Raw genomic sequence first — 12,975 nt, forward strand, 5'->3', positions numbered from 1 at the left:
TCTTCTGGGCTGGAGAGAGAGCTCAGTGGCACAGCACTTGCCTGGCGAGTACAAGGATCTGAGTTTGATTCCTGGTGCCAGAAAAAAAGAAAAAAGCTGGGTCTTAGTTGGGCCTGGTGACACACGAGGCAGGACAACCCCAAGTTTGGGTCCTGCCAAAGAAATTTAATGACTTAGCAAGATGAGATGAGAGCCTGGAGCTGCAGCTCAGTGCAAAGGCACTTGGCTCAGTCTCCAGTTTCTAGTATCTCTCTCTCTCTCTCTCTCTCACACACACACATACACACACACACACACACACACACACACATACACAACTTTACAAATACAGCTAATAAGCACAGAAGGGGTGAGGGACACGGACACACTGCAGGCCACTGATGGAAGTTCATACAGTGTGCAGAAGGGGAAAGCTGGGACAAGATAGTCACACAGGCTCAAGTTGTCTCCCAGCCCTTTCATCTGCTGACCACGAAGGGATGCACAGCCGCGTCAGGTGGAGGAGCCTGGCAGTCACCACCTGGGACACATGCACAGGGTCAGTGTCACCGGTCACACAGCAACCTCCTCTGCACGGTGTCACCTTCCAAGGACATTGCATCTCCATGCTGCCCTTTCCGTGAGTGGTGACCTCCGTCAAGTTGTGCAGAACCGTAGACACATGCAGACTGAGGGACACTACCAGATAACTAAAGATTCTCTTCAAGGTATTATTATAAATATCAAGGATGGACTGGGAATGGGTCACAGAAGGGAAGAGACTGAAGAAGTGTGACAAGTGAGTGGACTCCAGAATTCTAGATCAAATCCTCCTAGTATGAAAAGAACAGCTATGGAAAAATGCGTGAAATCTGAATTAAGTGTATAGATTAGTAATTGTATTGTATTTGTGTTGATGTCTTAAATTTGGTTAGTCTCCTGTGGTTATATGACATGTTAATATTAAGGGAATCAGGTTGACCAAAAAGTGTATGGGTTTTTTTGTTTTGTTTTGTTTTGCTTTGTTTTGTTTTGTTTTGTTTTGTTTGACAGGGTCTCACTATGTAGTTCAGGCTGGCCTTGACCTTACTATGTAGTCCAGACCTGCCTCAAACCTGTGGCAATCCTCCTGCGTCAGCCTCCTCAGTGCTGGGATTACAGGCATTCACCACCATGCCTGGCAAGAAAATTGCGTTAATTTTGTGATGCTTCTGTATGTCCAAAATGATCTGAAAACAAAAATCTCTTATAGAACTCTTCTCCACTATTGGTAGGAGTGTAGACTGATACAGCCACTGTGGAAATCAGTGTGGAGATTCCTCAAAAAACTAGGATTGAGGGTCCCATTTGACCCAGCTATTCCCTGTCTAGGTATCTTCCCAGAAGAATTAAAACATCATACCATAGAGATATATGTGCACCCATGTTTATAGCAGCACAATTTGTAATAGCTAGATCTTGGAAACAACCCAAATGCCCATCAACTGAGGCATGGATAAAAAAGATGGAGTCTTTTTCCTATAGTGGAATATTACTCAGTTGTAAAGAAGGATAAACTGGAGACTTTTTATAGGTAAATGGATGCAACTTGAGACCAAACTCATAAGTGAAATAAACCAGACAGAAATGTGTAAGTATTGTATTTATTGTATTATCTCCCTAGTGTGAGAAGCTGAAAGAGTAAATGTGATCCAAAATGTACATAGATATTGTAAAATGGGAAGAAACTTCAAAAGGGAGGAGAAACTGGTTTAGGGGAATGGGAAAAAAGGAAGGGAAAAGGAAAAGGAAAAATATATGCATATATAACAGAAAGTTAAGATATGCTGCTGATTTTTTTTTTTTTTTTGGTTTTTCTCCGGTACCAGGAACCGAACTCATGACCTTGCGCTTGCCAGGCAGGCGCTTTTGCCTCTGAGCTAAATCCCCAGCCCCTGCTGCTGATTTTTCTCAGTTCATTGAAGGGATACATTTGTAGTAATACTGCTTGGACAATTAAATGCTGATATCTTGTACTCTGAGTAACTGATTTGAAGATAATAATATGCAATGTGTTGACCATTGTTACCCTCCTATCCTATTGTTTTGGAATTTTGTTTTGTTTTGTTTTCCTTCCTTAATTTTGTGCATCAGGTGTTTTGCCTCAGCAGCAAGAGAAAAGTAACCAAGACAAGAGGCGACCAAGAGCAATCCAGAGAAGTTGGGGCAAGTAGGAGGCACAAGATGTAGATGAAAATTCAATCAGGTCAGGAATGAGTTTTACGGAATGGGTTAAATTATCCAATTAAAGTACGGATTTCAGACTGAGGAAAAATTCAGAATTACCTCTGTGTTGTTCATTAGCAAATAAAATTATAAGTTGACAGCCAAGTGGAGTCCTAGGAGGACAGCCCTCCTGGAAGCCACCATCTCACATGTGTAGCCAGTCCTAGTGGCCACCAAGCATGCCCATGTTGCTTAGGCTGGCCTCTAACTGTGGGATTTAGGCGTTCTCCTGCCTCGATCTCCTGACTAGCTGGGCTTACAAGTGCAGGCACATGCCATCAAGCCTGCTGCTAGGTCATTCTTTGTTTTCGTGTTTGCAATTATTGCAAATGGAATTTTCTAGATTTCTTTTTCAGCTAGTTTATTATTAGTTTATAAAGATGCTACTGATTTTTATAACGTTGATTTTGTAGCCTGCAGCTGTACTGAATTTGTTTATCATTTCTAAAAGTTCTTTGGTGATGTCTTTAGTTTTTCTACATAAAATCAAGCTGTCTGCAAACAAGATAGTTTAACATCTTCCTTTGCAATGTGGACACACCTTTTTCTTTTTCTTGTCTAATTGCTGTGGCAAGGACTTTAGTACCATGTTGAATGAGATTTGTGAGACCGGCCCTCTAGTCTTGCTTAGATCTTAGAGGAAATGATCTTTCTCCCACTCTGTATGACATTATCTGTGTGTTTGTAATTGTGGCTTTAACTGTGTTGCCATATTGTCCTCCCATGCCTAATTTGTTTAGAGGGGTTTTGTTTTTTTGGTTTTTTTTGAGACAAGGTTTCACTACGCAGTTCAGACTGGCCTTGAACTCACTTGGTAGCTCTGGCTGGCCTCAAACTCATGGCAATCCTCCTGCCTCAGCCTCCTGAATGCTGGGATTACAGGCATGTGCCACCATACCCTGCCTGTTGAGAGTTTTATCCTGGAGGATGTTGGTTTTTCTGGGTGCTTTGTGTTCCTCTATCTGTTGATGCACTGTGTCATGTTCATTGGTTTGCATATGTTGAGCTGGCCTTGGATCCTTGGGATAAATCCCACTTGATCACGGTGTCTGACAGGATACTGTCAAAAGTAAGAGGACTCGGGCCCCTGTATGAAAGCTATCAGGAGAATTCTCCTCTAATCTGGGACCCCACGTCTTCAGGCCTTCAGTGGACTGGATGAGGATCACTCACATTACACAGGGAATCTGCTTTCTCGATCCGTCAATGGAAACCCTACTTGCATTCAAAAACACCTGCACAGAAATAACGAGGGTCATGTTCGGCTGGATATTTGAGAACTCCATGGCCTATACACAAAATGAACCGTTTCATATGCTGAGTATATTTGGTTTTGTAAGAAATTGCCTAAGTGTCTTTCAGAGTTGCTATACCATTTTACATTTCCACCAACCGTGAGTGTCTGTTTCCCCACACCCTTCCGACTTTTGGTGGTGTCAGGGATACAGTTTTGGTTCCTCCTGTAGATCTGTCATGGAAGCTCACTGTTGTTTTGATTTACACTTCCCTAATGACATCGGATGTGGAGCACCTCTCATACACTTACATATCTTCAGTATATCTTTGATGCAGTAGCTTTCAGATTTTTGCCTGTTTTTTTTTTTTTTTTAAATCAGATTGTTCATTTTCTTACCATTTAGTTGCAAGAGTACTTTGTCTGTTTTGGAAACCAGTCCTTTATCAGGTTTTGAACATATTTTCTCCCAGTCTATTGCCTTCATTCTCTGTTTTTTTTTTTTTTTTTTGGTACTGGGAGTCAAATGCAAGACCTCAGGCTTGCCAGGCAAGCGCTTACGCCCCTGAGCTATATCCCCAGCCCCCTCTTCATTCTCTTGGCAATATTTTTTTGTTCTTCTTTTCTTCTATTTTTTTTTTTTTCCAATACCAGGGATTGAATCCAGAGCCTTTGCCCACTGAGCTACTACCAGCCCTTGTCTGTTTCTTTGGTTTTGTTGTTTTACTTTAATCTGCATCTCACTAAATCACCAAATTGCCTGGATTGGGACTAAACTCGGGATCCTCCTGCCTCAGGTTCCCAAAGTGCTGGAATTACAGTCTTTTACTGTAGTGAGCAGAGATTGGTGAGGCTCTGATAAAATCCCAGACAGCTTGCTCAGGTGGGAAGGACAGGTACTTTTGAGGACAGCTCTTGTGGAGAGCAGTCACCGGCACATTGCGAATGGGTCTTTTTCCAATCTTTTGCAAGAAGTGCAAAGGGGATCAAAAAATATGGTGTTTATGTTTTTAAAAAATTCACTACAGTAAAAGACACACGGCCGTGAATCCTCCCTCACTTCAGCACACTTACCCTGTTGTTCTTGTCACTTTCTGAAGCAGCTCTGGAGTCCTATTACTGAGTGTCTTTATGAAGTATGATAAAAAAAATACAGTGAATACAGCTGCCAACGCCATCCCACAGAAAGCCAGGATAGTAAAATCCTGACACTGTGTTCTCATCCATCTTATTCACTGGATCTGGCACTGTGTGACTTCTGGCTGTTCCCACAGTCAAAATGGCCATGGAAAGGAAACATTTTGAATGATTCAGGACATTAAGGCATCCAGGACAGTGCAATTAAAGATACTCATGTTAAAAAAAAGTTTAAACATTCACCATATTTTTGATCATACTGCACATGAAGGTTTTTTTTTCTCCCACCAGTCTTCAGTGGGTGAACTTTGTACAATTCCTGGGGGCAAATTCCTGAAAACCCAGAGAGCCCCTAGTACTGGGCATGCAGGTCAGACTTTCCACTCACCCTGAAGCCATTTGTCATAGCTCAGGGCTCCTTGGCCTGCAGTGGCTCCAGAGAGCCTATGGCGGGTGGTGGCTGAGACCTCTGTGGTCACCTGTTGTCCCTCCTGGCTGAGACAGTGCTTCTGCCTGGGACCCTATGTCTCAGGAAGGACTGCACGGTTGCTGTTCAGAGTGTTTGGCTTTTTCCCTGTTTCCAAGGCAGAGGGGCTGCTTCCAAGCTCTGGAGCCTCATGATTGGAAACTGGAGCTCGACTGCTTCTGTGACTCAGTGATTTTTCTTTTTAAATAAATATGTGTTTAAACATTCCAAATAAATGAGATTTTTGCTATCTTTTTATTACTTATTTCTGATTTTATTACCTGGTGGTCAGAGTATGTTGTTTCCCATGTTGTCAGTTTCTCTGCATTGAATGTTTCTCGGCGGCTTTGGCAAGAGGTCAGATTTTTTCAGTGTCTTATGTGACCTGAAAAAGACAGTGGCAGGTACAAAGAGGCCTTTCTGATGCTCAGATAGGAAGGTTTTAATCATGCCATTCATAACTCGAGCTCTGGGCCCACAGCCTGATCACCACTCTACCTCCTCACCCCAGGTAACCTAAGGATGGTGACCACGACAGTATCACAATGCGACTTTTCTTTCCCCATCTGAGTCACCGAGAGATAGGTGTCCGTTAAAGCATAAGAGGTGTTACAAAGCAGCAAGAGCGAGTTTCTCAAGAGTGAGTCCAGGACGTAAAGACCAGCCTGTGATCCCACCACAAGGGAGGCTGAGGCAGGAGGATGGCTATGATTTCGAGGGCTAGTGTCTTCATCTACTGCTTCAGTCACATCTGTGTTCAGTCTCTTTTCAGATCTCACAGGTTTTTGCTTGTTGTCAGGTATTCGTTATTTTCTTTTGAGACAGGGTCTCACTATGTAGCCCAGGCTGCCCTCAAACTTGCAGCAACCCTCCTGCCTCATTCTGGTTTGGTTCATTTTAAAAATTTAGTCTCACAGCCACTGCAAACCTTTCTGTCGTCCCCTGTGAAGGTGGGGGCTTCAGAAGATGGAGGAGAATCTCTTTTATACCATCCTGGCTGCCGTGCTTGGGGTCCTGCTTCTTTTCTGGGGGGTTGGGACATCAATGAGGAATGAGGGGTTTCAGTGGCTGCTCCCCCAGGGAACTACAGTGTCCCCTTGGCTGTTGGGAAAGTCACATGTCCCCGACTTGCCACGTTCTAGCGGTGATCATAACTCCTACTACCTTATTTCCTTGCTCTAATAATTGGAGCTTCAAACTCTATGTGACCTGAATGTTATGGTTTGTGTCTGTGTGTCCCCCCAAAGCCTCATGCGGTCATGGGGCAGGCTTTTAGAGTTTGATTGATTATGGGTGTGAGAGCTCCACCTGCCCAGGGGTGGATAGTTTGCATATGTAAGGGAGAGAAAGCGGGTGCTTCTGACCATTTCCTCCCTTGTGTGTGCTTGTTGCTTTTGCTGTGCTCTGTCGCCATCAGCTGTAGCTCTCTGCCATGTGCCAGTCTGCCTTGTAATCTGCCAAGTATGGACTGAAACCTCCACAAACTGTAAGCGAAATAAACCTTTCCTTCTTTAATTTTGGGCGTCAGGTATTTTGTCCCAGCAACAAGAGAAAAGTAACCAAGACACTGAGCATAGTGATTTGTGTGGGAGGCTGTAATCCCATGACTTGGGAGGCTGAGGCAGGAGGATGGGGAGTTTGAGGCCAATCTGGGCTACATAGTGAGATCTTGTCTCAAAACAGAACAAAGGACCCTAAACGCTAGTGGATATGTCAAGCTTTTCCAAGCATTCCCATAGCAGGCTCTGTATTTTGTCACTCCTGCTGGGGTTAGGAACTCCTATGACTGAAGCATCTGGCTGGAGTTGAGGTACCAGACCCTTGTCTCGTAGCCCCAACCTCCTCAAGCCCTTCTGTTGGATCCTTTCTCACCACAGCCGACTTCATCTGATGGTTTAATTTCTATGGCTCAAGGGAGTGGTTGGTCCCTTCAGGACCCCTCCCGTCCTCAGGTTAGAGAGACAGCTAACACCCAAGTGAAAGGAGAATGGCTGCTCCGCACACCCTTAGACTTCTGTTTTCTTCTTGTAACTCTCATCATTTTCTTTGGACTGGAACACCCTTGTTGTGGCATTTGTGATATACTAATGGGCTTATCAGCCTTATTCACTTAGAGATGAAGGCAGTACAGTCATGTGGTGTTGTGGTTTAGATCTAAAAGTCTGGACGTGGGGCTCTCAGAATGGGCTGGACTGTAGAGGTGCTAATTCATGGAGGATCAATGCCTCCAGGAGAGGTGACTGAGGGACTACCAGGCAGTGATGGAAACGGGAGGCCAGGCTTGGGTGCAGGGAGAGGGCATGGGTGTGTCTTGTCCTTGGCCCCTTCCTTTCAGTGCTCTCTCACCTTCTTTGCTTCCCAGCTGCCAGGAGTTCAGCAGCTCTGCTCCCTGTGCCCTCTGCCATGATGTTATGCTGTAGAGCTGACCAGGAACTGACACCTCTGAAACTGTGAGCTGAAACAAGCCTTCTCTCCTCCTGGTGGCTTTTCTTGAGTATTTGGTCACAGGGACAAAAGCCTGGCTAACTCAGATGGTTGAGTGCGCCCGGGGCCTGGGATGGTGCACAGAGACCCCCCAAATACCATGTGACCCCTGGAGGCCCTGTTTCTTTAAACGGCGGGATGATCACTTGTTCTAAACAATTCAAATTTTGGAAACCAAATGAGATAATCAAAGTGGAATCATGTATACAAGACAGACTTACAGATACCCATGGCTACCTTTAAGATTATATTTGTTGTCAGGATTTTACATTAAGTTGAGCAGCTTTAGGATCCCTTTAAAATTGACTATTCTTCAAGAAAATCATGAAAAAACATTGTCCGATAACAAAATAAAGGCTTCATTATTTTAAAAATTTATTTATTTTTTCTGGTACCGGAAATCGAACTCACGACCTCGCACTTGCCAGGCAGGCGCTGTGCCGCTGAGCTAAATCCCCAGTCCCAAGGCTTCATTACTTCATCTATGCCAATCTCAATTTCAGGGAGTCCGTGGATTAGGGTTTTGGTTTTTCCTGGATACTCCACTGTGACCTAAGCAATCTCACGCTTGTGTAGAGGAAGAAAGGAGGAAGGGAAGGCATGATGGCCCGATTTTTGTTTGGCTTAAAAAAAAATTCTCTTAAGTACTTCCTATTATCTTTTCTTCTTTTTTCCTTGAAAGGGAGAATCTTTCCGGGTTCCCAGGCTGGCCTCGAACTCACAATCCTCTTGCCTCATTCTCCTGTACAGCTGGGATTGAGTGGGTCACCACATCCAGTTTAAGCACTTCTTAATAGAAAACAGAATCGAACCACTTTGGCTCGGTGAACTGTCCTGATCCGGCTTAAAGGAAAGTACTTTTTCTTTCTTTGTCAGCGTTGCTCTCTGCCTTCTCTGGACAGCGCAAGAGCCGCTGTGTCACCGCAGCGCCGGTAAGACGCACTCTGGTACCCAGGCCCGAGCCCCGTACAGGGAACCATCATCTGAAAGCTGGTGACAGCCTGTTGCACAATCAGGGCTCATGGCCGGACTGTGGCTTTGAGCCCTGCCTGGGGCGCTGTTTCCCAGCCCTGCACCGACAGGTGGGTAACCCGCCCGGCAGAGGCGACACCTGAAGGCCAAGGAGCCTGGGCGCCTGGGGCCGGCTGGGCCCCAAGGGATGGCACCCGCGTAAGACGGTGCTCAACGGGAGACGGTGCCCATGCGGGATTGTGCTCAGGCGCAGCGGTTGTACCACGTGAGACGGGGGTCGTACGGGGGTCGTACCCACGTGAGACGGTGCCTGGGGGAACGTTGCCCAGGCAGGATAGTTCCCCAGAGGGAGTGGTGCCCATGCAGGACTGTTCGCCACAGGGGACGGTACCCACACGGGACGGTGCCCACGTAGGACAGTGCCCAGACGAGAAGGTACCCAGCAGCCACTGCTCGGCCCGTGCCGCGATGCTCGCTCCACGCTCCGCAGGCCGAGGGCCCATGGACACCGCATGCTGAACCCCACGTCGCCCTGGATTCTGCCTGCAGCCGAGTGGGTCGGCGCGCGGTTGCGGCGGTGGCTTCTCTGTCTCGCAGGAGCGGGAACAGGCTCCCGGGCGGACTCCGGCCGAGCTCCGCCCCTGCAGCCAGCACTGGGCTGAGGCCGGGGCGTGGTCGGAGATGGGGGCAGGCTCGGTTTTTCTAGGGCTAGTCCTAGTTCTGGGGCGGGGCCAAAGAGGGGGCGTGACTGCCCCTGGGGCGGGACCGGACCCTGGGAGGCGGGTTCTGCTCGTTGGGTGGGTCCAGGGGCGGGGCCTCTCGAGGGGACAAGTGCTGCCCGGGACGCGGTGGCGCCATGGAGCTCCCTGGCTCTTCCGGCATGCGAGTCCCGCTGCTCCCGCTGCTACTGCTGCTGCTGTCGGTGCCGGGCCGGGCGGGCCCCACGGCGGGCGTGCAGCCCTGGAGCCTGCGGGATGGCTGGCGGGTGCGCAACGGGAACGGCTCACTGGAGCTGCCGGCGGTGGTGCCTGGCTGCGTGCCTGGCGCGCTGCTGCAGCGCGGCCTCGTGCAGGTACCAGGGTGCGAGGACGGCGTGGCACTACATGCAGGGATGGCCGGACCCCCTCGGCGACACAGGGCGGCGGGGAGGAGGAAGTGACTGGGTGCATGAACGAGCCTGGCCGGGCGGCCGCCGTCAGTGCACCCGGGTCTCTCTGTGTGCTCTCTGCAGCCTGCGCCCACTGCGTGGGCCGGGCTGTGCTGTGCTCTTGGTTCCCTCCCTCATAACAGCTCCGCGGAGCAGGGGACGAGTTCGCAGGAGGACGCGGCAAGGGCCCGTGGCGCTGATCGGTCCTGCTGCGCACCGGGACTTCCTCCCTGGAGCACTGTGCAGACCTCAGGCACCACTGGCCTAAGTGCTGCACGCTTGGGGCTGGCGGCTGGGGCGCAGCGCTTCTGGTGCGTTTCTCAAAAGTTGTTGCCCAGTTCTGACTGCAACCCCTCCCCACGGTGTGCACCAGGAAGGAAGCGAATGTCCACAGTAACAATGAGCACTGTCTAGAATTTAAGCGCTTTATCTTCCGTTAACAAAGGACACGTGACACAGACCAAGCTGACTCTGATGCCCGGAGCCTGGGTTCACGTCTGCTTGGACAGTGCCTTGCGTTGGTTCCATGGAGTCCCTGCCCCAGTAACTCGTAACTTTAGCAGTTGGGTGATTGTGTCCCATGCTATAGGGCAACCTATCCAGAAAGAAAGAAAGTCCGGTGACTACTTTCCTGAATAAGGTCGCATTGTCACTCCTATGACAACGTTCTCTTGGTGTTGACCTCTGGGCACACTGTACTGTTTAATTCGGATGCTGGGCCAAATACTGTATTTACACATTAACTTGACATGTTCCTTAGCTAAATCATTAATTTGCGTATTCTTTCACCTAATTAATTGTACTGTAAGTATCTGCTTAGTATAGTACCTTTGATGTAGCAGGGACTGTTCCAAGTGCTTGAGGTAAAATGGTGAAGGAAACAAAATCTTACCACACGAACATTTTAGTGAGGATGATTACCAAATCAATGCAGAATATATTTTTCACTGTAGAAAGATTAAGCAAGTTAAAGGAAGGGAAGGTCAGGGCTGACTGGAAAGGATTGCTGTTCATTTAAATTTTTTTTGGTACCTGGAATCAAACTCAAGGCCTTACACTTGCCAAGCAGGTGTTGCACCGCTGAGCTATGTGCCTGGTCCAAGGATTGTTGTTTATTTTTTTTTTGGTTTTTCTCTGGTACCGGGAACCGAACTCACGACCTTGTACTTGCCAGGCAGGCGCTTTTGCCGCTGAGCTAAATCCCCAGCCCCAGGATTGTTGTTTAAAATAGCAATCCTTAAATGCTGGTTAAAGATAGCTAATTTGATAAGTTGACTTCTAAGTAGAGATCTTTCTTGCTTTTTTTTTTTTTTTTTTTTGAGACAGGGTCTCACTATGCAGTTCCAGCTGGCTCACTTTGTAGACCAGCTGGCCTTGAACTCATAATGATCCTCCTGCCTCAGCCTCTGGAGTGCTGGGATTACAGACATGTGCCACCTCGCCTGGCTCTCTTGCTTTTAAGAAGAAGTACATTCTTGGCAAAGTGGGAAAAAAGAGGACTAGGGACAGAATGCTGGAGCCCCTGGAGCTACTAGGGACAAAGGACTTGTAGCCCAAGGGGCACACTTTTGATTTTATTCTGCTTGGGCTTGAAGCTCTGAAGGGTTTTGACCTCTCTCAAGTTGTCACTCTGCTGTTGTCACAGTGAGGAGACCAGCTAGGGACACTTGTGGTTCCATGGGCCAGAGGTGGTTTCTGGGTTGGATCCTGAGGGTAGCAGTGAAACGGGGAGCAAAGCGTCAGAGCAATTTTAAATGCAGAACCAGTGGGAATTGTTCAGTTGGATTTGTTGATGGATTGGAAGTGAGAAAAGACTAAAAGAGGAGTCAGGGAAAAGTCAGGATTTTTCATCTGAGCTTCTGGTTGAGTGGAGTTTTGTATTTCCTAAGAGGCTGTGTGACTAGCCTGGTCTGTTTTTTAGGTGACTGACTGGGTTTTCTGTATGGAATCTAAACCTTAGGTGTGTAGGGTGAAAAGAACTTTCTTTCCCTCCCTGAAAGTTTTTGTGTTTGTAAAACAGACTGACAAGTGGTAGATTAACAGGAGAACAGGCACACACATTGTAATGGGATGGGAGTTACACGAAGTGTGAACCCCAAAGAAGAGCTGGATGGTGAGGCTTGAATACCTGCTTCTTCGGGCAGAGGGAAGAAGGGATTGCAGGCAACTTCAGAAGGAGGGGAAATGATTTTTAGGGAGATGAACGGACCCGAAGAACAAAGAGTAGTGTGCTACAGTTTGCCTGGGCTCTGGGTGCAGGTAAGGCCTCATCTTTGTCCTGCTGGTTGATCTTGTGGAGGGTCTAGCATCCAGGTAGATGGGGAACTCCAGAGGAGGCCCTGTCCTGCTCCTTGGTAGGCAAAGAGGGGCAAGAGATGGGGTGACAGTAGAGTGGGGCGCTGAGCCTGAGAGGAAAAGGCCAGCTAGACGTCAGTTTTCCTTTGGGTGTGGTTTTCTGAGCCCAGCAGGTGTCTCAGGGAATCTTTAGTGCTCCTGTTACTTATGAGGCTGAGGATTACACCATTTACTGATGATAGGCATTAGGAAGAAAAAGGAATGAGCGGGGCTGTCTTAGTTACTTTCCTTGTGTCTGGAACAAAATACCAACCCCTGCACGCAATTTAAAGAAGGAGCGGTACATCTTGGCTTACATTTAGTTCAGTGGTTGGCTAGCTCCAAAGAAGAAACAGTGTGGCAGAAGGCCTGTGGAGGAGAAGCAGCTTACTTCAAGGCCGCAGAAAGCAGAGGGGCAAGGAGGAACCGGAAGGGAGATAAACCCTTCTGGGTCAGCCCACAGTGACCACCTCTAACCTCCGAACAGAAGGGCAGCCGTATTACCCCTCAGTGGAGTCCTTTTCCAGTACCCCAGCCTATAAGTGCATGGAACCTTTGGGGGATATTCTCAATACACACCCTAACAGAGATCCAGCTTTCCACTGTAATTTACTGAGGCAGAAAACTTTGCTAATCGAGGGCATAGGTTTTTTTTTTTATTTTATTAGGAATGTTCTCAGTGTTCCTGTGTAGTCTCTCACGAGTGTGAGTTTTGAAAAGATTTTTTTTTTTCTAAGCTTTTTTCAACATGATAAATGAGAAAATATAGATGAATAAAAAGAAAGAGAAGTTGGAAGCCCAGCTTCTGGAGATAACTACTGCTCTGATGCCTCTGACCTTGCTCTTATTGCTTAGGGTTGTTTTGGTACTCTGGGTCGTTTGTGTTGCTGTATGAAATTTTGGATTTTTTTGTAGTTCTATGAAGAATGTCACTGGTATTTTGTTGGGGATTGCACT

The 12,975-nt window shown here is 47.5% G+C and overlaps 1 protein-coding gene across 1 annotated transcript in view; it reads left to right on the top strand.

Annotated features, from left to right (window-relative positions):
• Positions 1–9,337: 9,337 nt before the first annotated feature.
• The window catches only part of Manba (mannosidase, beta A, lysosomal), a 93,601-nt gene continuing 89,963 nt past the window's right edge, over positions 9,338–12,975 (top strand). The window contains exon 1 of the mRNA XM_005406248.2: positions 9,338–9,609. Coding sequence (XP_005406305.1) covers positions 9,394–9,609 — 216 coding nt within the window. The 5' untranslated portion in view covers positions 9,338–9,393. The remainder of the gene's footprint in view (positions 9,610–12,975) is intronic.

Source organism: Chinchilla lanigera, unplaced genomic scaffold, assembly GCF_000276665.1.
Source record: "Chinchilla lanigera isolate Chin_1 unplaced genomic scaffold, ChiLan1.0 scaffold00095, whole genome shotgun sequence".
NCBI lineage: Eukaryota > Metazoa > Chordata > Mammalia > Rodentia > Chinchillidae > Chinchilla > Chinchilla lanigera.